The sequence below is a fragment of the Choristoneura fumiferana genome, chromosome Z, assembly GCF_025370935.1.
Source record: "Choristoneura fumiferana chromosome Z, NRCan_CFum_1, whole genome shotgun sequence".
NCBI lineage: Eukaryota > Metazoa > Arthropoda > Insecta > Lepidoptera > Tortricidae > Choristoneura > Choristoneura fumiferana.
The window spans coordinates 27,083,350-27,108,519 of record NC_133472.1 but is presented as its reverse complement, the minus strand read 5'-3'; the positions used below and the strand labels follow the sequence as shown (position 1 = coordinate 27,108,519).

General features: G+C 34.9%; 3 protein-coding genes and 1 long non-coding RNA gene across 22 annotated transcripts in view; 2 read left to right on the top strand and 2 right to left on the bottom strand.

Moving 5' to 3' along the window:
• LOC141432893 (coiled-coil domain-containing protein AGAP005037) overlaps positions 1 to 25,170 on the bottom strand; it is a 185,049-nt gene that overhangs the window by 88,050 nt on the left and 71,829 nt on the right. The window lies entirely within an intron of this gene.
• On the top strand, positions 1,171 to 11,637 carry LOC141440016 (uncharacterized). The gene is made up of 4 exons (XM_074104477.1): positions 1,171 to 1,360; positions 2,511 to 2,899; positions 3,037 to 3,184; positions 3,644 to 11,637. Exons 1-4 carry the CDS (start codon positions 1,171 to 1,173, stop codon positions 4,117 to 4,119), a joined length of 1,203 nt encoding a protein of 400 aa, XP_073960578.1. The 3' UTR covers positions 4,120 to 11,637.
• Positions 12,526 to 15,391, top strand: LOC141439956 (uncharacterized). Its single transcript, XM_074104422.1, has 4 exons — positions 12,526 to 12,531; positions 14,365 to 14,451; positions 14,659 to 14,812; positions 15,243 to 15,391. The coding sequence occupies exons 1-4, from the start codon at positions 12,526 to 12,528 to the stop codon at positions 15,389 to 15,391; spliced, it is 396 nt and encodes a 131-aa protein (XP_073960523.1).
• Positions 22,519 to 23,430, bottom strand: LOC141433024 (uncharacterized). The gene is made up of 3 exons (XR_012451885.1): positions 23,236 to 23,430; positions 22,934 to 23,070; positions 22,519 to 22,736 (listed from the first exon to the last, which is right to left on the bottom strand). It is a non-coding gene; the product is annotated as an uncharacterized lncRNA (long non-coding RNA).

The window sequence follows — 25,170 nt, the reverse complement described above, 5'->3', positions numbered from 1 at the left end:
TGGTCCGGCCAGGATTGTCTCCACATCACGGCACTCTTCAACGGTTAATGGCAACAACTTCAAACTTGGTATAGATATGTAGATTGGATGACAACGCAAGTACAGTCAACAGAAAGTACAATAAGCAAAAAAAGCTTGTATAAAAATGTTTTTTTTTATGATTAGGTTACTTTACTCTTATTTATCTAGTGGTTAAGGAGAAGGCACATCATAAATTGTGATTCATAATGCATGTGTTAATTAACAATTTTAAGTAGGTGTTCTGATATGTAACCTTAATAATTTGGTTTGATTGCAACATGTTTCTTGTGATCTTTTTTTATAGTACATTGTCTTAAGGGCGCTAAATAAGGAATTACGAACGAAAGTCTATTAGATTTAATGAGTCGATGTTCGTAATTCTAGTAGTGCCCGTGCGACATACAATGTTTTTCATCACATTTGCGAGTAAAATTGTATATTTGTAAATGAAAAAATAATATTTTTTCAAAAATTGCCGATACCGCTGGCTGCGCTGTTGGCAGCGCTCTAGGCAGCGCTCTGCAGCATGTGCATGGCGTGCGTGTGCAGCGCGCGCACGGAGCAGCAGCACACCATGCAGTAACAAACTCATTTACCGACCTTGGGCTTCATGACATGAAAATTAGTACGGGCAATGACTCATTTACCGATCACTGGTTTCATGACAAGCACATTAAGTTCAAGGGTTTTATTAGGGGGGTTGCAACCAAGGTAGCCTGCATGTTACGACACTGTTTACGAGCAAGTGTGATGAAAAATATTTTTTATTTTGTTATGTTATTCTAGTGATCTTAATTGTGCATGCATGTGCAAATTAACTGGTGCCGTTAATAATGTGTTCTTAAGATAAGATAATGTTTTTTTTTCTCAAACATACTCAGAAATACTCGCATTATTTCGAAAAAATAAACCGCGAAGTTTAAATACTGTTATAAACCGCTGAACCGAATTAGATGAAATTTGGTATGGAGATAGTTTGAGATCCTGGAATGAGCATAGGATAGTTTTTAGGCAGACGGAATTTTGATGTTTAATTTCCCGACAATGTTTGAGAAAAGCATTAAATACCTAAGCGTTAAAAGAGATTGCCAGCCTCGTATCCCTTTATCTACTTGGCCGGCAATCCCTAATTTCCCGGCCTCTGCAATAATGTACTATTTTTGGTTGTTAGCTAACTTGAAGGAAGCATTTGCTGTGGAAAAACCTAGGCAGGCGGCGTCATCTTCGTCAGACAAAAGAAAAATTACCAAAAACAAAAAGTATCGAGATGATTCATTATCTTCACCTCCATCACTCCCTATGAAACCAATTGAAGAGGAATTGATCGAAATACATGCAGGTAATGCTATTTTCAATAATTTGGTAACAAAGTGGTTGATATTAATAAACCAGAACTTATGGCATTACATTACAGCACTAACAATTATTCGTTTTTTTTTAGATACAATAACATCTGAAAGCAGTATGGAGTGTGGAAGACCTGACACTAAATGACATCAGTAAGGATGAAGACAGTGACATGGAAAATAAGATATGATCTGGAAACAGCACAACTGATAGCGTAATTCAGGATAAGAAAAAATTAGTCAGTGAAAATAACATAATCAAACCCGGTCAAAATCTCTGTAAGCTGTTATAAATTCTGCAAATTTTTTCATTGTTATTATGGATTGTGTGAATCATAAGTGAAAAGAAACACATTTTACAAGATTTTATTTAACTTGCAATGTGTGTATGCTATGTATGTACGGGTCAGTAGTCGAGTTGACTTCGAATTTGGCATACTAATGTAAATCTGGCGACAATACAATAATCAGGGAGTGACATCTTGGTGGTCCGGCCAGGATCGTCTCCGCAGGACAACTCCTCAATGGTTAATGGAATCGACTTGAAATTTGGTATGGGAATGTAGTTTAGTTGACAATGCAAGTACAGACAGCAAAAAGTACTTACTGTCAGCAAAAATAAAAGCTTCTAAAAGTAAAAATGACATACTGTACTTGCATTGTCAATTAAACTAAATTGCCATACCAAATTTCAAATAGATTCCATTAACCGTTGAGGAATTCCGTCCTGTGAAGACTTGATGACATAATAATAATGTATTATGCTGGATTTTGTTGTTTTGCATTGTGCTGTAAGAATACTAATCAGCCCTCGTCTTTGCTCAACTCATAATTCTTTTGCCAAGGAATTACTGTACTTTGTATAAAATTACCCCTGTACCCTGTGTACTCAGTTAAGCGGTTAAACTTAAGAATATACTTACTTTAGTGACAGTAAAGCCCACAACCATATCGGAATATTTTTTGCTTAATTGTTAATAGTAAATCATAAATTTTGAAATAAAAATAAGTATCTAATATATATATCGATTCACCGCCCATGATATACAAAGTAGTTACTATCAGAAACACTATGTTAAGTTGAAAATTTATTATTACTAAATCATGGCTTTTTTATAAATGTTGGTATGTTTTTTTTTTCAGAACGGGTATTTCCTTTAGAAAGGTTAGAAAGTTATTACACTAAACCAAAAGTGGGGTTACATCGAGCTCACGGTCGACTGTTCGACGGAGTTTCGAACTTAAAAGCCAAGTACCGAAAACACGGAGTGTACGAACCGCGAGCACGACGTTCTCTACAGAAGTCGCCAACGGCCGCATCATCGTCGGCACCTTCTACAAGCAACCTCCCCATCACGCCAGAGGAAGAGGAAACCCTCGAGTGGTTACGTTGCTCTACTGATGATTTTGGATTGTGCAATGAAAAGTGGCAGAGAACCAACGAGCAACGGAAGCAACGTGTGCACTCAAATGAGAAACTGTCGTATCTCCAGGAATTTCCCTGTTTGAAGCGCTCTCGGGGGCACGCGCTGGTAAGTAATTTGCTGTTGGAGTGTTGATGTGTTTTACTGATTGAAACCTTAACCGATATTCACTCATTGTTTTAATGCAACGAGAATTTTTAGTAAATTTTCAAGGTTTTCTAACTAATTTAATCTCTTTATTTAAGCTTACTGCTGACTTCGATCGCTGGTATCCTGACAATGAACATTCATTGGATGATAAATTACCGCTACTGAAGAGCAAACTACTCGGTATATCTACAGGCTCATCAACACGATCGCCGTTTGTAGAAGAATTGAAGCAACTTGCACAAGGTTAGTTATGTCTTAGGGCTCGGCCACATGTCCACGTCACGGCACCGTAAACGTGCAACGGCACGTTGCACGACGCGCACCGCAAAAATCAACGTTGGAAATTTACGACGCCGCGCGCGCCGCGTAAACTCTACATATGAGGCACTGTTGCGAGGTGCATATGTCGAAAAGTCATTATAATGTAATGACTTGTCGACATATGCACTTCATCATTGTTTAGTGTAGGTAATTATATAATTGCCTACACTAAATAATAAATTAACACTAACACTAGTAATAAGTAAAACCTAACCTATATAATGTACGAGTCTTATGATACTCGAATTAAATGTTTTCTATTCTATTCTATTAAGTGCTTAAGTAAGTGGAAAACGAAAGCGTCCGATAATAAAAAATATTAGTAATTACTACACTACTTTTCTTTATTTTACACTAATTTTCTTTATTGTTGCTTGACAGATCAAAATTCCGAGACTAGCAACCTGGCCCTATTGCTACTTCTACCGCACATGGTTGGCCCGGTGCACTTAAAGCGGAAAAGAATATCAGCGGCAGAAGTGCGCCAAAGCTTTATTTCACACATTGAAGAACCAACGAAGATCCTTGAAGAGCGGCAGAAGCGACAGGCCAGGTACCAGACTATGGGATTAACTGTTCAACCATATATGATAGTTGCAGGTCCTCTGAAAAAAATAATAGCACATCACATTGTTGTTGACGACATAATCTACGATTTGCCAACCATCTCGAAAACTGTTGATACATGTTTCAAGATAATATGGGCTCTTAATTTGGAGTATCCTAGTGAATGTTTACCTGTCTGGCAATTCTTAGAAAGAGCAATTTACAAGTTTCCGGCAAATACAATTTCAAAAACCAAACTTTCCGGGTCTGTTCAAAGTTTACTGAATGATTGTGGTCTATTACCTAACTGAGTAAACAAACATGGTTACCTGTTTTATTTGTAACACTATTGTCGTAGACGTACGAGCACTTAAAATCCATTTCCAACTTTTTCATGAGAACCACAAGTTTGAACAATATCGCTGTGTAGAAGACAATTGTTCCAGGTCGTATCATCTGTTTAATTCCTTTCGTAGACACTATTTTCGAGAGCATTCCAATCAAGTTAGTGCTTTAACTGAAGAATATCCTTCTGTGTCTGATCAGGACGTTTTAGTCGAGACTAACTGTTCACCGTCTCAAGAACTAGTTAGTCAGTCTGATCTTACCAGGAATGATTATTTACCTTCTGCAGAACCTTTAAACCAGACTAATACTATGCCTGCAGGTGTTGTAACACCAGAAGTAACTTTAACTGAAGATTCACCTCGCCTTTCTCTAGAGATGGCACTAGCTTCGCTAATAGCGTCCTTGTATGGGTCTGCGAATTTGCCAAGGAATATTGTCCAAATAATTATGAACTCACTTCTAAGCGTTTTCTCAGTTTCGTTGGTTCCATTGATAGGTGACCTCTTTCAGAATATGGTTCATAATGGTAAAATTTCTTGTAATAGTTCAGTTGCAGAAGTGCTAGGAATAATATCTACTGCAATTTCTTCGTCTTTAAATCCATTTTCAACAGAGTATCGTAGATTTCAATACTTTCAGGTACGCCGCACTTATATTCCACCTAAAAAAATAGAGGTGGGTGAACGCCGCGAGTCAAATACTTTGAGAGGCAGGCAGGTTATTTCATCGGTTACTTGCGTTATGCAGTTTATTCCATTAAGAGAAGTCTTACATGCTTTTTTTTCCCTCGAAACTGTTTTGATTGATACATTGCAATACATGGCGGATCTTTACAAAGATGTTAACGTTATTCGAAACTTTATTCAGGGGCGTTATTGGCAATCAAAAAAAAGAACTCACATGGGTAAACATGTAATACCGTTGTTTTTATTTTTTGACGACTATGAGACTTCAAATGCTTTAGGAAGTCACTCCGGGATTCATAAATTAGGTGCCGTATATGTTTCAGTCCCATGTCTACCTCCTTGGCGTTGTAGTGTTCTATCTCATATTTTTTTAACGTTGCTGTTCCATTCATCTGACAGATTAAAATTCGGCAATAAAGTAATATTCCAGCCTGTAATAAATGAACTTAATTATCTGAGCTCCATTGGCATCCCATTTGTCGTACCAAACTTTGATGGAGTTGTATATTTTGAACTGGCTTTAATTATCGGTGACAATTTAGGCATCCATTCCATTACCGGTTTTGTGGAAAGCTTCTCTGCCAATTTCCCATGTAGAATTTGCCGCGTAAAAAAAGATGTAATGAAAGTTCAAACATATGCCGATGAGGCTCTCCTAAGATGTGATACTGATTATGAAGCTGACGTTTTAGAAGGCATTCCTGCCAATTCTGGTGTTAAGGAAAAGTGTGTTTGGATAATGGTGAACGGCTTCAGATTATTCGAACAAGTTGGAGTAGATATTATGCATGATATTCTCGAAGGTTATTCCGGAATTGTTCACCCAGTGGTTTTTCTCGATCTTGATTCAGTACTGTTCGACTTACTTATACCTCGACTCATGTTACATACTGCTGCATGCTGCTGCTGCATACTTACCTTCCCCGACGCACTCCCTGCATTCCTTCCCTGTCCATACTAACAACGTTAACAATCTCCCATCCCCGCTTATTAACGCTTTTACCCCTTATAACACTCAGTACTTACCTTCCCCGACGCACTCCCTGCATTCCTTCCCTGTCCATACTAACAACGTTAATAATCTCCCATCCCCGCTTATTAACGCTTTTACCCCTTACAGTACTTACCTTCCACGACGCACTCCCTGCATTCCTTCTCTGTCCATACTAACAACGTTAACAACCTCCCATCCCCGCTTATTAACGCTTTTACCCCTATTAACACGCAGTATTTACCCTTCCTGACGCATTCCCCGCATTCCTTCCCTGTCCACACTAACAACGTTAACAACCTCCCGTCCCAGCTTATTAACGCTTTTACCCCTATTAACACGCAGTACTTACCCTTCCTGACGCATCCCAGCATTTCCAGCCTTTACCCTCACATACAAAAAATTCATAAAGATAGCAGCAGCCAAAGCAGCGGAAATGACAGTTTTGTTACACATGTCTTTATTTATATTAAATATCCATCAAACCTCTTTTAGCTAAAGTGCCGTTAAAATTCGTTTGTCTTTATCTGTCACTTTGACATTCGTATTTGTGAGAAAGGGACCAATCACATTTTAGTTAACAGAAGTGAGTTTTATTAATAAGGCGGATAATGGGCTCCTAATCCAGGTACAGTCAGCATCATAAACATTCCTGCACTTTATTGTTGTATGTGTAGACATGTCATCATAAAATTAAAGATTTTGTTTTTCATTACGTCAGCTCTTTTTTACGATTGAAAAGACCACTTGAGATGAGGAAAACTATAATCGTGTTTATGAAGCTGTACAGGTAGCTTTATATGCTTTTGAGGCCCTATCGTTGGAACCAAGTTTAATTTCCGATGTGGTACATAATTGTTCATAATGGGTACATTTTTAACACTAACGATGGTGTGTACTTAGAAACCATCGTTAGTGTCTTCTTTTTTTACCAAAGCTTCAACGCCGGTGACCTGCCTTTTTTTTTACATATAGACTCCTGTCTATAATCCATACCATGGTGTAGAGTCTGACACCTCTGATACCGAAAGGTGAGGAGGCTATGTCGAGCTCTACTCCAAAAGGCAGTAAAACCTGGACTCGCCAGGGAGCAATTTCTTACCGATTTCTAGCAGCATCAAGACGGGCCTAACTTGGCTCCGCACACTTTTGTATGTTATGTCTTTCTTAAAGGAAATACTATATTCTCGTGAAATTTGTTTTATGGCAGTTGCTCCAATACAACGCCCGCTATAGTTGAAAGCTTGTTAATGGCTTAGATATTCGTCACATTGTAGGTGCTATTATTTTTTTCTTTGCAATAAAAAAATCATTCCATAAAATAATTAACTATAATTGTAAAGGAATACTCTCAAGCGCGTTTGAACCGCCGTCACAACCATGGTCTCTTTATTTACGATATAATAAGGAACTACCGTGCAAATTTGATAACAAAATGTAAAAGGCTCTAGTTGAGATCTCCAAAATATCCGAAAATGGCATTCGAGTCTTTTTATGAAAGTCATCAATAAAGAAACCATAGTTCTGAAAGCGGTTCAAACGCTCATGAGTATCGCCCTAAAACATATTTGGTATTTGTTTACCTGGTTGCTCTGACCATAGTCACTTATTTATCCAAAAATGCTTCAATTCTTCTACATAATTATGGTGTGATCGTGTTTATGAAGATGTACAGGTTGTAATATATGCCTTTGAGGCCCTATCGTTGGAACTAAGTTTAATTTCCGATGTGGTACAGTCAGCGTCAAATACTCTGTAGCAACCAAAGTAGTCAAATAGTCCGGTACACCATATATTTAGTATGGTGTACCGAACTATTTGGCCACTTTGACTGCTACAGAGTATTTGACGCTGACTGTACATAATAGTTCATAATGGGTACATTTTTTCACTCAATCGAGGGCAACTAAGTTAACACTAACGATGGCGTAGAAACCATCGTTAGTGTCTTCTTTTTTTACCAAAGCTTCAACGCCGGTGACCTGCCATTTTTTTTTACATATAGACTCCTGTCTATAATCCATACCATGGTGTAGAGTCTGACACCTCTGATACCGAAAGGTGAGGAGGCTATGTCGAGCTCTACTCCAAAAGGCAGTAAAACCTGGACTCGCCAGGGAGCAATTTCTTACCGATTTCCAGCAGCATCAAGACGGGCCTAACTTGGCTCCGCACACTTTTGTATGTTATGTCTTTCTTAAAGGAAATACTATATGCTCGTGAAATTTGTTTTATGGCAGTTGTTCCAATACAACGGCCGCTATTATACTTTATAAGTATGACAAGTTGAATGCCGTTTTAAACTTTGCTTATGGCTCCCCTATCGTTGGAATTATTATGAATTAAATTTGTGTGGTTATTTAATATGAATACGAAGTCTTAATTTTATTAGTTCTTAATTTTCCTAATGCCTCATTATCCTTAATATAGTTGGTAGCAATTCGGTATCGGTTTATAAGATATTGTACTTACATTCCGATTGTTAAGCAATCTTATTCTATTATATTTTTAGGCTATTGTCTGAATTCAATTCGTGTGGTTATTTAATTAATATAAGACTTTTTGTTTTAGACTTAAGCTATACCAGTGGAGATCCGATCCGTATGCAGAATATGTAAACCGCATCCTGACTTCTTATACGTGTTGCAGTGATTCCAGGCTACGGTATGGCTGATGTTGCCAGTCGCTATTGTGGTCAGCCAGAGGTATGACGTCATCAATTTTTTTGTATGAGATTTTGAAATTTCTTGTTCTGAAACCTATAATGTTTATGAAACATCAATTAAAAGAGCTTTTGCGAGCTGCGTTTAAATATATATGTATATTACATTATTTCCTTAAAGCTACTCGTTAGGAATAAAAAACAAAAAATATTTTTGTTTTTGAAATGACGTTTGATATACATAGTTATATGTCAAATTACTTGTAATATACTGAAACATACGACAGGTGAAATAGATCATTTATTGTATATAATCAATATATTTAATCAATTTATAATATATTGTAGTACACAAATTTTTATAAATTATGATCTTTATAAATTGTAACGACCAAACGTTCCTCGGCTCACAAAGCCCAGTTACATGATAGGTTACAGGATATGATAGAGAAAAGAAATTTCTAAATCCCATACAAAAAATCGATTGTCACCTCCCTGGACTGACCACTATAGAGACTGACAACATCAGTCATATCGTAGCCTGGGTTCACTACAACATATATCAGAAGTCCGAATGCGGCCTGCATATTTTGCATACGGATCTCCTTTGGTAGCTAACAAGGAAGGGTACCGAACTGTCCAAGTCCGATTTATTTTGATATATGTTATAGAGTAGTCTAAAATTGCACAGGTATTTTTTTTTTAGCTGCTCAAATTCAATCTGTTAGGAGAAATTGTCCTTCCAAGAACTGAAATTTAATTAAATACTGGTTCCATTGTATGTTGGAGAACATGAAAGAATAATGGACTCGTGTTTTGTCAATTGTTTTTTATGTTTTTTTTTTCGAGACCATGAATAGGATCATGGACTAAGCTTTAAAGCTCTAGAGCTAGAGCTTAAAAAACATTTGACAAAACGTATCCATTCTTTTTTCATGTTCTCCAACATATAATGAAACCAGTAATTCATTATCTTCTTTTTTTGAGAAATCTATAGAAGTTGGAGGGTTTGGTAAATTTTCAGTACTTTAAAGGGCAATTTCTCCTAACAGGTTGAATTTGGGCAGCTAAAAAAAATACCTGTGCTATTTTAGACTACTCTATAACATATATCAAATTGAATCAAAACGGAGTCGGACAGTTGGGTACCCTTCCTTGTTAGTCTATTTTGGTTAAGGTACTGATGAATAATTAAGGTACACTGGTAAGAGTGGTAAGGTGTGTAAGGGAACAGCGTGAACTTTCCATACATTTTGCGGTAATTAGATGATGTGATTGATTAAGTAAAAAACATTTCACATGTTTTTCAATCAAGTAATGTAGGTAGTAGGAGTAACAGTTGTATCAAATTATGAAAAGTACACGCTATCGTTCCATTCACCTTAAGATGTAAAATTGACTGATTGTAAATATATAAAAGGATTCAGCGTCATGTTTCTGTAAATAAAATGTTCTCAAATTGGGTTAAACATAAGATTTTAATTCTTCTTAAATAAATGACATAAATGAAATAATTTTTAATTTATTCCAGGTTGTCTGCGTACCTACCTACCTACGCATTACCTGATCTAGTAGCAGTACTGCGTAGGCAGTAGGTATCAGGCTTCACAATACCTTTTACCGTGCTCTTACAGTACTCGCTACTGTAAGTGCACTGTTACAGATATTGTGCAGGATATTGCTTTTTAATGTGCATGCTCAGTAGTAGGTATTCAGAACAGTACCCGCTATTGTCCATGCACGTTAAACAGTACTTTCCTTTACAATACCTTTAACTGTAGTGCACAGTAAAATGTAATGTGGAAGACAGTAATTTTAATATGCATGCACAGTTGCCGGTACTGTAATTGCACATTAAAAAGTACTGTCGCCCACATTACATTTCACTGTGCGGGCACATTAAAAAGTACCGTCTTCCTCGTTACATTTTACTGTGCGTGCACATTAAAAATAACTGTCTTGCACATTATATTTTACTGTGCGTGCACATTAAAAAGTACTGACTTCCTCGTTACATTTTACTGTGCGTGCACATTAAAAATTACTGTCTTCCACATTACATTTTACTGTGCATGCACATTAAAAAGCACTGACTTGCTCGTTATATTTTACTGTGCATGCACATTAAAAAGTACTGACTTGCTCGTTATATCTTACTGTGCGTGCACATTAAAAAGTACTGACTTCCTCGTTACATTTTACTGTGCGTGCACATTAAAAATTACTGTCTTCCACATTACATTTTACTGTGCATGCACATTAAAAAGCACTGACTTGCTCGTTATATCTTACTGTGCGTGCACATTAAAAAGTACTGACTTCCTCGTTACATTTTACTGTGCGTGCACATTAAAAAGTACCGACTTGCTCGTTATATTTTACTGTGCAAGCACATTAAAAAGCACTGACTTGCTCGTTATATTTTAATGTGCGTGAACATTAAAAATTACTGTCTTCCACATTACATTTTACTGTGCATGCACATTAAAAAGCACTGACTTGCTCGTTATATTTAACTGTCCATGCACATTAAAAAGTACTGACTTGCTCGTTATATCTTACTGTGCGTGCACATTAAAAAGTACTGACTTCCTCGTTACATTTTACTGTGCATGCACATTAAAAAGCACTGACTTGCTCGTTATATTTTAATGTGCGTGAACATTAAAAATTACTGTCTTCCACATTACATTTTACTGTGCATGCACATTAAAAAGCACTGACTTGCTCGTTATATTTAACTGTCCATGCACATTAAAAAGTACTGACTTGCTCGTTATATCTTACTGTGCGTGCACATTAAAAAGTACTGTGCGTGCACATTAAAAAGTACTGTGCGTGCACATTAAAAAGTACCGACTTGCTCGTTATATTTTACTGTGCAAGCACATTAAAAAGTACTGACTTGCTCGTTATATCTTACTGTGCGTGCACATTAAAAAGTACTGACTTCCTCGTTACATTTTACTGTGCGTGCACATTAAAAAGTACTGACTTCCTCGTTACATTTTAATGTGCGTGCACATTAAAAATTACTGTCTTCCACATTACATTTTACTGTGCGTGCACATTAAAAGGTACCGTCTTCCTCGTTATATTTTACTGTGCGTGCACATTAAAAAGTACTGTCTCCCTCGTTACATTTTAATGTGCGTGCACATTAAAAATTACTGTTTAAACAGTTAAAATTCTTTTAATGTTTAAACATTAAAAAATTTTTAAAAAAATTTACTGTTTAAAACAGTAAAAAATTTTTTAATGTTTAAACATTAAACTTTTTTTTACTGTTTTAAACAGTAAATTTTTTTTTACTGGTCAAAACATTAAAATGTACTGTTTTGCTTTAACTGTTTTCGGAACAGTAAAATTTAATGCTCAAAACAGCAGGCTCCCCTGGAACTGTTTAAAACAATAAACTTTAACGATTTATCAGGTATTTTAAATGATTATTTTTTTCAGTGTACATGATCGGAGTATTTACGCTGTCTATGGTATGTCTGCTGAACGTAATCCACGTTCGTTTTGTAAACAAAGAAGAAAATGTGAAATTAGTACTCAAGATGCAGCAAATTGATCGTGTTATGAAAATTAATAATTTCGAAAGTATCTATAGTATTCAAAACAAACGCAGCTCTGTGGCAGTGGGAATGGTGGTTTCAGTAATTTTTGTCTCTAGTCTGGTGACCATCTTTCTGACTTGGAACGAATCACTAATTATAGAGATATTGGGACCGGCAATTGGTTTGTTAAATTATGGTATTGAGTTGGCTAGCTACGGCGCTCATTTGATGTTCTTAACCAATAGAGTTCGTCTGATCAATTATGCCATAATTAATCATTTTGAAAACGGAAACAGGAAGATAACTTTGAGACAAGAAAGCGTGGCGTTTAGCAAAATGGCGGCCATTTGGCAAGACTTAGAATCAAGCGAAATAGATGTCTATATGGAACAGATATTGGCCGGTTTTTTATTATTTCAGGAGCAGCATCAGTTTCAGGTGAATCCCAAGTGATTTTATATGACACAGAAATGATTGTAAGAATTGGGTTGCACCAAAAAAAATAACCTATAGTTTTTATTTTATTTTTGGAAAGAATGCGATATTTTAAGGTACCATTTTCATTGATTTTGAATTTGGATGAGTATTTAATTTTATAATTTTTTTACGAAATACGCTGGATGACGTCACAGTGAGACAGCCACGTTCCATTGGCATTACAATTTGACAATAATTCAAGTACGGCTTAGGGTCCCAAATTAACCATGACAAAAAACTTTTTTGTTTCTCTTCTTTTAGCTTCGATTATTCCTAAGTTTATTTAATGGTGTGATAGTGAATATATAATTTTTTATTTAAATCTGATATTTAAATTCTTTTGTATTTACTTGTAACGTAGTAATTTAATAATTTAATTTGTAAAAATACATTGGAAATACTCGTATACATTTCGGACTTTACGATAAATGACAACTGTTTAAGGCCGGGTGCGCATCATGTGATTAAAATTATATCTTTGTCATTCTTTGCTATTATAAGCAGGACAGGAACATTTCAAATTGTCAATTTGCTTACGAGTGTAGACCTGCTTTATAACTGCCTTTGTGACGAGATACTGCAGGGGTCAAATGAGGGGCATTACTTAAATTTTGTTTATTTAATTCAGTTTATCACATTTTTGGAATCTGATTTCTGAAAACGCTTCACAAAGCCTATTTCTCCAAATAGTTTTCGATTTATTATATGTTGTCAAAAATTGGGACATCCCAATTGTGATTTTTAATTTTTAACCCCCGACGCAAAAAGAGGGCTGTTATAAGTTTGACCGCTACTACCTATGTGTGTCTGTTTGTGGCACCGTAGCTCCTTAACGAGTGGACCAATTTGAATGCGGTTTTTTTTATTTGAAAGCAGGTTTTCTAGCAATGGTTCTTAGACATGTTTTATCAAAATCAGTTATTTTTAAAATATTGAACTTTGAAGTCGACCTTTTTTATCATGTGAAAAATACACCCCTTCATGCATAGAAACCGTATTAATTTCAAGAACCGTGTTATTTGTCATCTAAATAAATACTTAGTAGGTAATCGCACGCAGTACCTATAATATAAAATTTTCCAATTTTCTTGTTTAACTCCATAAGTATGGTAAACTGTTTTTTCAGTGATATAAGGATTATTATTATTGTACGTACCTATTTTTACTTCAAATGCAATGCCTTTGATATACTTGTATACTTTATTATTGTTATGGCACTCCAGGTCTATACCTTATCATTTCTTAAATGCAATGTTTCACTATTATTGTGACTGTTTGTTGCCTTAAATAAATTAATAATCATAAAATATGGGCGTGCCCACTAACGACAACACAAGTTCCCACGTTTGCCATAGTAGGCGTTACGGGAGCATGAAGATACCCACTGCCTACCTCGGGATGGGGTTTTACTCATGCACTTTTTAGTGCAGGCTCGGTTCTCCCGGCCCTCCTCTGCTGGTGTCGGATTTTTAATTGAGATTTACGCCTAGCAGCCCCCGTAGCGGCCCAGGGCCCAAGGTCTATACTACTAAACGCAAAATTCGATCTTCGTATCTTGCCATCCCGCTAACGCTAATATCATTTAATAGGTACGAGAGTGAGAGGGACGCCATGGTACGATATGAACTTCGAATTTCGTAGCAGCCACCCAGAGATAAGTACGTGCCACGTGCTATTGAGTCGACCTCAGACATTATTGTCGTTTATACAAGGAAGATTTATGCAAGCAATGAAGAACCAATGGATATTGCAACCATACAGTGTCATACATAGAGATGCTATCGTGAATATCAATGGTGAAATTACTGTGTTAACGACAATTTACTTTTCAGATGTTCATGTTTTGTGCATCATATATTTTTTGGATAATTTTACCCTTCGAGTATGTCATACGTGCATTACAAAAGAGCATAAGCGTGGTAAGATTGTTACCTAAATTAATATAGAAGAATAGCTAGTTTAAAAGTACGAGTATACCTACAGGGTGATCAATCCAAATGGGTCGGTAGGGAGAAGTCCGAAACTATGAGAGATAGCGAAACCTGTTCTTAAGAACCATGGCTTTGATTTTAGATTTAATAAAAATGGCATATTTATCCGTTTTCTATTGCAAACATATGTTTCAGCAAGTTATTCTTCTGGATATTATACACATAGCTGTTTTTGTATGTATTCAAACTCTCACATTGTTTGCGTTGTGTATTCGCAACGAAAGTTTTTATCGAGAAATAAATCAAACAAAAAGGCTTTCCGTCTGCGTCATGGCACGTTGTTTTGATGGTAAGTGAAATGATTATGTTTTATAAGACGTGTGAGTCGTACTAACCTAACGTGTTAGGCCAAGTACGCACTATGTGGTTAACCGCGCGGTTTTAGCGCGCCGTCTCTTTCTCGAGCGATAATTTTGAAGACGGACGACGCGCTAAAACCGCGCGGTTAGTCGCATAGTGCGTACGTGGGCTTATAGTTAATTATTATATATCTAAGTCAATTGGTAAAGTAAGATGGCCGCCAAAACAACAAGACTGCCATTAGCTATTCGGTAAGTGTATCTCACCGACTCAGGATGAACGAAAATAAAACAGGACCAGCTAATTGAAACCCTTACGGCAATAACGTAAGATTTAGATTATCAAGCTGTAGTTACATTATTCTCATTCATTCCGGGCCGACAATTACAGAACATACATTAACCGCATCGTTGTTTCAGGACCTTTAAGAACAAAAGCTAAGAACACGTTGAATTTGATCGAGGGGACGCCACCACGATTTTCGGTGTATGGGATGTATGACTTAAATGCACGACTTTTATTCAAAATATTCTATACAGTGACCAGCTCGCTTATTTGTAAATCATAAAAGAAATCTCTATGCTTAATTTCTGTTAGAAGAGGTTTTAAGCAAACACTTCTACTCTATAACAATACTGGCTGTAACCCTGTCTATTTGATTTGTTGTTATTATTGTTTGTTGTCAATATAAAATTTTACCTCACTAATTTCCGCTTTCTGCCTATAACTAAACCCGGATTTTTAATCCCACGGAAAAAATGTAAACAAAGTTTCGTCATTTTCAAAGTGACATTTCAGGTGACTTCAAGGTATGGGCCCGCTAGAAATATTATATAAAGTTCTATTGTTGCCATGTTTTTTTCTATTTTTGATAAAGGAGCCGTTTTTACGGGAAACAACTTTCAAGTCGTCTTTTGACGGAGAAGTACTCGGACCGGAGTCCATCCTTTCATACAAAAATAAACGAAAAACAACGGAAAACGTGAACAACTTAACTACAATAAAAATATAACAACAATGGTGTTGCAGTTGTTTATGGGCGGTGGTGATCTCTTACTTTGGCATCCAGTCGAATAAAAAAAAATTTCAACAGAAAAAAAATAACAGAAAAAGAGCCACAGAAAACGATTACGAATTCAGTCTCGAATGTTAGTGCATCGGCCCACAGCTTAAAAACCCGGGTGTAATACCAGGACAATAAATAAATATATAAGGACCGTATCGTTAATTATGGGTACACATACAACTGGCTGGAAAAAGAGGTTTAGTAAACAAAAAAATATATATGCTAATTTCTACTAAGATTCTGGGTTGTCGCGCTGTCATCGTTCATCCACCATTACCTCTCATATTTCGTTTTCTAGATTTTTTTTACCGTACAACGGCAAAACCTACTAGACACTGGCAAAATTGTCCTCGTCCATTGGAGGTCAAAAAAGCGAGCCATATTTTTCTAAAAATCTAATCTAAGATTGTTATGAAAAATCATATATTGAACATCTCGTTTTTAAAATGAAAGGAATTTCAATTGAAAAGCGGAAATCTATTATTTCCAAATGGTGCACTGAAAGTGGCAAAACATACAGAAAGTTGGCTAAAGAGGAAGGTATTGTAACGGTTCGGATGTGTCACACGACCGTCACTGGGAATAAATTAGTAGAAAATTGTTAGTGGGGCCATCTATGAAGGTTTGATGGAAACTCGAAACAAAAACATGTCGACAAAGACAGTTAAATAAGAGTAATTGAGATTAGAATGTCGATGTAATTAAAGCAGGGATAATTTAGCAGTCAATTTAATGAGTAAATGTTAAATTTAATTGGAGATTAGAATTGTGTTGTTCGGGTATAATAATTATTGTAAAGAGACGCCATCTATGATAAATTAAAGGAATTAATAGTAGGCGCCATGGAAAATAGTGCGCTAATGCCGAACTGGGTTTAGCGGCAGATTAACCTGGGAGGCTATTTAGTTAGTTTCACGTGGGAATTATAGAGGTCGCTTTTGGTAATGGAAATGTAAATTTTATCTAAAAACAAGAAATATGGTCACAAATTCATCAAAAATAGACTTGATATAGTAATAGAATCATTAGTATTAGTCTACAGTAGATTTTAGATACATTTGATGTTAATAATTATGTTAATTTAAAGAAATATCAACGAAAGCATCATGGAAACGGCAAGTTGTCGAAATTAGCTAAATAAGTTAAGAAAAACCGAAAATGCAAGCATTACGTAATCGTAGTATAGATCATTGGTTCATTATCTATTATAAATTTAAGTTTTCATTCAAAACGGAGTAGTATTAGCAGAGTAATTACACATTTAGTTATGATGAAATTACAAGCACTCTGTCGCACTGACTTAAAGTAGGAACGTGGCGAAATTATAAGCAAATTTTGAGTAGCGTTAATACGACAAAGGGAACTATGAATAAGTGGCGCGAATTTGGGATACCAGTTAATAATTGTAGGCAAATTAGCTATTTTATAACGAACAATAGAAGTATGTAATTGGCTATTTATATTCAAAGAGTGTAGGGAGTAATAAGTAGAAAATTATCATTAGAAGTAAGATTATTGTTAGATAGGTTAAGGAAATTAAAACGTTGAGGTAAAATTGAAGTATTTGACAAATACATATAAATATTTATTGAAAATTATTGTTGTAGCACAATATAAAAATGAAACGTATTTACTAGAATAGTTAAGCTAGGATAGTGTCAAGATAAATAGGAAATTTTAGTTCAAAAATAAATTCTACGGTTAAAATTTGGCTATTTTGAGATAAGGATTTGGCAGAAGAAAAAGCGAGAGCTGGCAATGTCAACGTTGTCGACTTTGGTAAGCTTGGCGTCGTTTGGTCGCTTGGCGCGAAAATACCAGAGGTCCCGGGAGAGAAGCTATAAATAGAGGTGACACAAAAAGGGCGGGAGCCAGATGGATTTCGATTTCGTAGAGTCAACACCGTTATTTTGCTAGTCGGGGGGTTTAGTTTCTGTGCGCCATTTTGTTAACAAATTAGAGTCAATAGTATCGGGTAATTTTATTTCATTAATTTTAATTGGGGTTTTTGATTTTATTTAATTTTAATTAATTTTAATTTACAAGAAATGTGAGTATTTCTTCAGGAAGTAAAGTGTCGGGGTCTTGATCATTAATCTGCGGAATAATGATTAACTCTCTGGTTTTTTAATTATTTGTGAAATATTTAGTGCTGATTTTCATTCGGAAAATCTTTGTGTGAGGGAACTTTGCGGTCTTGTGGCGGTGAAGTCCTTTATTTGTTCTTGTAGTGTGGAGTGATCGTTTTATAGCGTTTCATTTCAGCCTACGTATATTTTGTACTAACCCATAACTTTTCTGTGTTTTTCCCAACTTAATGGAAATGACTTTGGTTCCTCCATAACGTACCTTGGTTGAGCTTTAAGTCCGTCTATATCGTCTGACACCTAACGGTGACAACCGTGGACGAAATAGGCTTCCACTTCCTGAAGCTGTGGCGGCTTCAGCGGCAAATTACTGTCGTACCAGCCACCAGTGGATTCTGTTTGTCTTTTGTAACGACTAAGTAGCGCTCGTCGAAGTGAATGCGTGTCTTGTTGACGCTTGGTTTGTACTTAAGAAACTCAGAATTCCTGTCCCCTATTTATTTACGTATTTATGCACAACGTTAGGTATTCTGCTGTTCCGCGGGGCTCTCCGTCATAGGGACTTTCCTTCGGGAAAGTTGAGAGCTCAGCACATTTAGGGACCGATAGGGCTTTAGGTATACACACCATCATTGTTGATAGGAGATTAGAAGAAATTCATTGCACCGTGAATTTCTACATTACACTAAATGTACATGTGGGATTAATTCCCTAGTTTTGCTAATCACAGACAGAGAGTAGGGGCCTCAGGCAAGCTTAAAGTACAATTGTAGGATTTATTAGGGCTATATAGGTAGGGAAGTTCATAGGGCTTAGCTAGAGTAGCGTTTCCTTACACCGGGAAAAGTTACTATTTTAACTCACCACACAATTAGTTCACCTATGAGGGTTTTCCTCCAAATTGCTAAACTTCAACACAGAGCTAGGGAAAGCTTAAACTCGCACACACATAGTTTTAAGACATAAACTAGATTTTAAGAAAATAAAATATAACATTTATTTAAGTACTTACGTCAAAACTTCATTATACAAAACTTAGTTCATAAGAACTTGACTACGAATAACTTTATTAAAATTAGTAAGTTGACTTCAATTTAAAACCAAAATACGGTTTGATCATTTTGTTAAGAGTAAATAACAATAACATATTTTAGCTGTCTTTCCTATAATGAATAAGCGGGAATTGATATGACACGATCTCATAGCTAAGTGGACAATTAAATGCCAGATAACTTACTGAATAATATTTAACACAATTATCATCTAATTTCGATTTGAATTACGATTGCCAGCTAAAATAAGCTTTGTTTTGATAAAATTAATATCAAACATCATATTCATACTTTTGATTAAGATCTCATCAAATTATGTCTAGTAATAAGTTAGAGATAAAATCGTAGAGGGTTTTGGACCATCTATCAATTAAAATACAAAAGTCTTTCGTGTTATAAATACATACTAGCTGTTTTAGTTGTCGTACCTACTTACATTGAGTGAACGGATGTAGAAATCCTGACTACGGTCGATAGCTTACGTTGACACATACCAGGCAACAGTCTATCTGGAAATTTACGTACTTTTCATTCGATCTCGATTTAAACATAATTGATTAAGGATTGATAGTTGAAACAGTTTATTGTTCATTTAAAATATATGAATTGAGACAAAACTAGTCATAGACGAGTCCAAAACCTAATACAGAGGTTATCTTGAATACCCAAGGGTTATCTAGTTATAAGCTAGTTAGATTATTATTAACGCTTGTGTTCTGGGCGTAAAGTATAGAAATCGGTACTTACTTTCTGCTTTACTCTGGTAACGCCAAATGCTGGTAGAACTAGAAAATTAGACTAAGTAGATAGCTCATTAAAATAAGTGAAAGTCACTATGAGATTAGTAATTATACCAAAATAAAATTATGTCAAATTAGACATTCCATATATCTAAGATAGATAAGACATAATCTAAATTAAGAGATACTAGCGCCTATAGTAAATGAAAAGCTATAGTGTCTAAACTCATTCCTGAACTAATTATCAAAGTTATAATTAAGCATCTCATAGAGTATTCTAATATAAGCATAGAATAAGTAACCATAAGTCTAAAATTAGATTCAACTTGTTACAAAACATTGTGTTTGTATTTCCATACTTTGATTTGAATGCACCGAAAGTTAGTGCTTAGTCTAGTAAAATCACAACTTGACATATCCAAAGAGATATATTGCTCTGGTGTGCGAAAGGAAAGAGTCGGGGGTGGAGGTAGAGACTCTCCGAGACCTCAGGTCTCGGTATTAAACTTAGTTTTAAGTCAAAATAGATTCAGAAGTAATACAAACACAAACACTATCCGTAGTAGAAATATTTCCTCTCATTTTTCCAAACTGATTATTCTAGGTAACCTGAAAGATCCATTTCTAGAACTATCCAGTCTAAACATACTAGTATATCTAAATTCACATCTCAGTAATTAAAGTTTCACCCTAAAGTTCAGTAGAGTTCAATCTAGAGTCAAAATTATCACGAAGTTAGGTACTGCTTAATTAATTATAACATTAGAAACACAACTGTAGGCTTTTCAAATTAATTCTCAAATAAAAGCACTTAGGTTATTGCTGGGCATAAGGTAGGTTCCTAATCCACTAGACGATTCACGATCACAAGGCCATAAATTAAATTAAGTTAAATCACCATAGCGTTACCACAAGTTAAGTGTAGTATTAAGTAGGTTAGAAGGGGTAGTTAGTTAGTCTTTAAAATTAGCTATTAATTCAAGGCCAGGATGCAATAAACTTCATTCACATATAGAGTACTCAAAGGGCTTGTTACAATTTGTTGGCCGTGACCAGCATAAGTACAGTCAAGTACAAGTACAATTAAAGATAATAAAAAAAAAATATTATTATATCAACTATTACTAGCATCAACAGACTTATTACAATTTGGTGCCGTGACCAGGATGAACTTAATTTAATTTTACTTAAGTAATTTAGAGTTTGGTGTTAGTTTAATCATAGTCTGTTTACAGTTTGCAAAGCTGTGAGCTAGAATACAAACAAAAGTAGAAAGAAAATCATGACCAAAATGAGTATTTAATTAATAACATAGATAAAAATAATAACAAGTGTTGTAAATAAAAAGATTTGAGGTTAAGAATTAATTTAGATATAGATTGTAGTAAGTAAAAGATAGGTAATATAGCATAAAATCAGTAACGTTTTCAAAACAGTGGTTGTTCTTTAGACTGCCACAATTTGCTGTTCGTGAAATGGAGTTTGAGATTAATTTGAATTAAAGTTGTGATAGTATAGAGAATCAGCTCTCTCATTCTGAGAGGAGACCTGTGTGCTTAGTAGTAGGATATGCATAGACTGGGTGATGATGATGATGATTATAATCAGGGTAATAGCAGTATGGAGATAGGAATAACTTGAGAATAGTTTAATAATTTAATAAATTTAGCGGGTCACAACAAAGAATTTCTTGTCGAAATGAAGACGGTCGTAAGCACTTCCTATTTTTAATTCACTTCACTAAAAACACTAAGATAGTTTATTCTTGATTGACGAACATTCACAGAAGTAAGACGAGGGTCACCCTTAGTTAAAAGCTGCAATGATCACAATATCTAGGCGTGATGTAGGAGTAATCGATGCACTGTTTTCTTCGGCCTTAGTAATGAATAGTCATCTGTTTCATTAGAAGTAGCGTAGACAGTTTAGTAATATCAGATTTGAGAGCTAAGCGGATTCAAAACTCAAATAAAAGTAGCGTTTGCTTTTGTTGCGAGTTGACAGTTAGAAATTAGAACTGCAGGGCTACTACGAAACTCGAAAATCAAAGTTCGTATCGCACCGTCTCTTTTACTCGCATATTAAAAGACTTAAGCATCAGCGGGACGGCAACATGCGAAGTTAGAGTTTTGCATTTCGTGGTATAGGGCCAGACTTCACACATGCGCATGCGTAGACGTGAAACAAGACGCCATTTTAGATATGAAAAAATACCGGTCAAACGTCTACAATACATCAAAAGTTAGAGAGAGATAGCGATATTTCACTTAAAGCCCAAGTAAAGCTCGGTTGCCCAAGCATTCTTAAGTAATAGGGGAAATGATTTATAAACAATGTATTAATTACTCAGGATTAGTATAATGAGAGAATTTTGCTTATTAGTTATGAGTAAAATAGTATTTTTAATCACAATGCCTAGAAAGTAAAGCGCAGAGAATAGAAGTTGAACTAAGCAAAACAGTAATATACCTATGATAGATTTACAGATCAGAAAATAACATACAAGTAAAAATCTGTTACTTTAGAATTTAATTTATGAGGGGAAAGCGAGAAAGTCAATTACAATTTATTACATTAAGTTTACTTATAAATGTTTGGTATAAACAAATCAGTAAATAACTAACGGGGTCGCTTTGTTGGTATATGAAAGTTGAGATAATTGTTATTAATAGTTTACCAAATTAATGATTGAGTAATTAATGAAATGATAATAGTAGAGGGTTATAGGTAAAGAAATAAAACAATATACCAAAAATTAATCATAGCACCTAAAAGCGTTTAAATTATTTTATTAAGAGGAAGATGTCTGCGGACAGCGGTATAGTTAGAGTGAGATTAGTTCAATGATTGTGTAGCAGGATTACATCCGAGTTCAAATCGTGAGAGGTAGACACTAGTTCAATCCATGCTCAAGTATGTGTGATATAGTGATGTTCAGCGCTCATCTGTCATTAGACTATCACACTTTCTGTAAATAAAAGAAAGAAATAAATAACAGAAAGAGTAGTTTGAAGTTAGAATGGAATGAATTTTAATTGGGTTTTAGCTTACACAAACATTTGGAGTTTAAATGTCACTTGAAATGAAATAACAATAAAGAAATAACTTAACAGTTGAAATTTTATAAGATTATGACATAGTGAGGTTAAGAAAGTTAGTACATACCATTCAATGTCAACAACAATGGGCTGTTGTGGGGTCTGGCTTCATTGAATGAGCTCAGTAAACTTAAATTTCATTATAAGAGCGATCCGAGTGAGCTTTAGACATTTTACATTTGAGATACACTGGGTGAGGTTTATCTGAAAGATAAAAGGCATTATTATTACACAGTTACACTTGGACGTATTTAAAACGCGAGCACTGTTAATACCGTTTAAAACAATAGTTAGTTATTGTCGAAACTTGAGTCCAAATCAATAGTTACAGTTAGATCATAGAACGTAAGTTATGTCGGCGGCACTCACCTGTTAAATTATAAACTCGCGGATACGGAAAGTTTTAGTTATCTTTAAATACTTTTAGTGTAATAAAGACAAGCGTGAGTTCATAGTAAATTGAGGTTAGAACCTTTCTTTGACGATAGAATTATAGTGTTGACGTTGGCAGCTGCGCGGTGACAGATAGCGAAGGGCGGTACGAGTATTTATTTTTAAATTGCGCGTAAGCCGTAAGCGTGGTGAAGGGTTCACGTCCATAGATACGAAGTAAGACGAATTGGAAGCGGAAAATTTAGGTGTACTTTATATTAAAATTAGGGCGATATGAGAAACAAATTTGAAATATAAAACGTATTAAAGAAAAATCAAACCACATAAAATAGAAGTTAGACTGTTATCGTTAAGGTTTAAATTTATTCAAAATCAGTTTATTAAACGGTTAAATTGGATGTAATTATTAACGTAAAGAATTTTATGAATAATGGGGAGATTAATTAAAATTTAGAAATAAAATACTTTACTAAGAACAGCTGTGTAAATAAAAATAAAATAAAGTAAGGCACTGTAGTTAAAGTACAAAATTTTATTATTTGTAGTATAAAATGGGTCAATGTAAAATAAATGATAGAGGAAGGTGGATTGTATTAGAGAGGGGAAAATAGTTAGTTAAATTTCATGGATCTGAACCAGAAAATAAAATTAACCACAGTAGAGGATTCAGGGGTCGCAACTCAACTGGACCGTGACCGAATAAGTTTTTTAGTAATAAGTTGATTGGCTAAGTTCGAGACATATTTACGTGGAGCTAAAGTGATAATTTTAATAGACCATAAGGCGCTAATATTTGTCTAGAATTAGAGATTATATAATGTTAGAGTGACTAGGTGGATAAATTATTTAGAACAATTCAATTATATATACATAATAGGAAATAGTAGCAGATGTATTATTAATATATGTATGTATTATGTAAACTCTTTATCGTACAAAATAAGTAAACAAACACAATTGACAACCAATGAGATAACTATATGTAGAAAGGCGGACTTATCCTCTTCAGTCAACCTTTGAGTGGATGAGAGGAGCATTTAGATATTTATATGAGAGAGATTTATGAACAGGGGAAAAGATAAGCTACCTGAGATGTTATAACAGATTCTGGGGTAAATAAAGAATTGTTAAAAATACTTAGAAAATATTTCAGAATTACATATTGATTTACAAATAGCCGCGTACTCTTCTTTGCTATCCTTCGCTGTCGAAAACAGCTTGTTTTACAAAAAAAATGCTTTACTTATGTATGATAGTAAATGTATATAATAATCTACACATAGAAATAAGGAACTTTGACATGCCTGAGTATAAATATGAATTACGTAAATTTTGTTTAGATAAGTGTTATTATGGCATTAATAATTATTTTGATCCAATAAGCGAATAACTTTCAATTTCATCTTCTGAGTTTGACATAATATAGTATTTTAATGTTTTTTAATATGGTACCAATCAATAGTTTATAAGAAAATTTGCATGCTTGTTTGAGTAAAATGTACGCATTCAAAAACGCTTCTCCAACTTATTCACTAATATTCTTATTCTTAAATCATATTAGAAATGCTTAAACAGGGGGAAATAAGTCATTATAAAAGGATAAATAACATGCTAAAGAAAAATCTAGAATAGAAAAATGACATTTTATATTTTTAATGACAAGAGAACAGGGGAAACGTTAATAGTAGAGACAGGAATAAATAAAAAGGTAGTTGTACAACTTGAAAGAGAAATCAATATGTAGAAATTAGTATGTACTTACAGAAGTTTGAAGCATAAGTATAAATAGCATAAATGAAGGGTCATATGTAAAAGCTACTAATCTATATAAAAATGTATGTTCTAGTAGAACCCAATAACAACAAGTGAGGGGAAAATTTTATGCAGTACATTAGTCTAGGTACTACCAGT

What these genes read in the sequence shown, in the direction of transcription:
- LOC141440016 (XM_074104477.1), top strand. Translation starts at nt 1,171, where the DNA reads ATGTACTATTTTTGGTTGTTAGCTAACTTGAAGGAAGCATTTGCTGTG. An exon ending in GCTCTCGGGGGCACGCGCTG is followed by an intron (nt 2,900 to 3,036) that starts GTAAGTAATTTG and finishes TCTTTATTTAAG; the next exon opens with CTTACTGCTGACTTCGATCG. An exon ending in ATTGAAGCAACTTGCACAAG is followed by an intron (nt 3,185 to 3,643) that starts GTTAGTTATGTC and finishes GTTGCTTGACAG; the next exon opens with ATCAAAATTCCGAGACTAGC.
- LOC141439956 (XM_074104422.1), top strand. An exon ending in TACAAAAGAGCATAAGCGTG is followed by an intron (nt 14,452 to 14,658) that starts GTAAGATTGTTA and finishes CATATGTTTCAG; the next exon opens with CAAGTTATTCTTCTGGATAT. An exon ending in CATGGCACGTTGTTTTGATG is followed by an intron (nt 14,813 to 15,242) that starts GTAAGTGAAATG and finishes TCGTTGTTTCAG; the next exon opens with GACCTTTAAGAACAAAAGCT.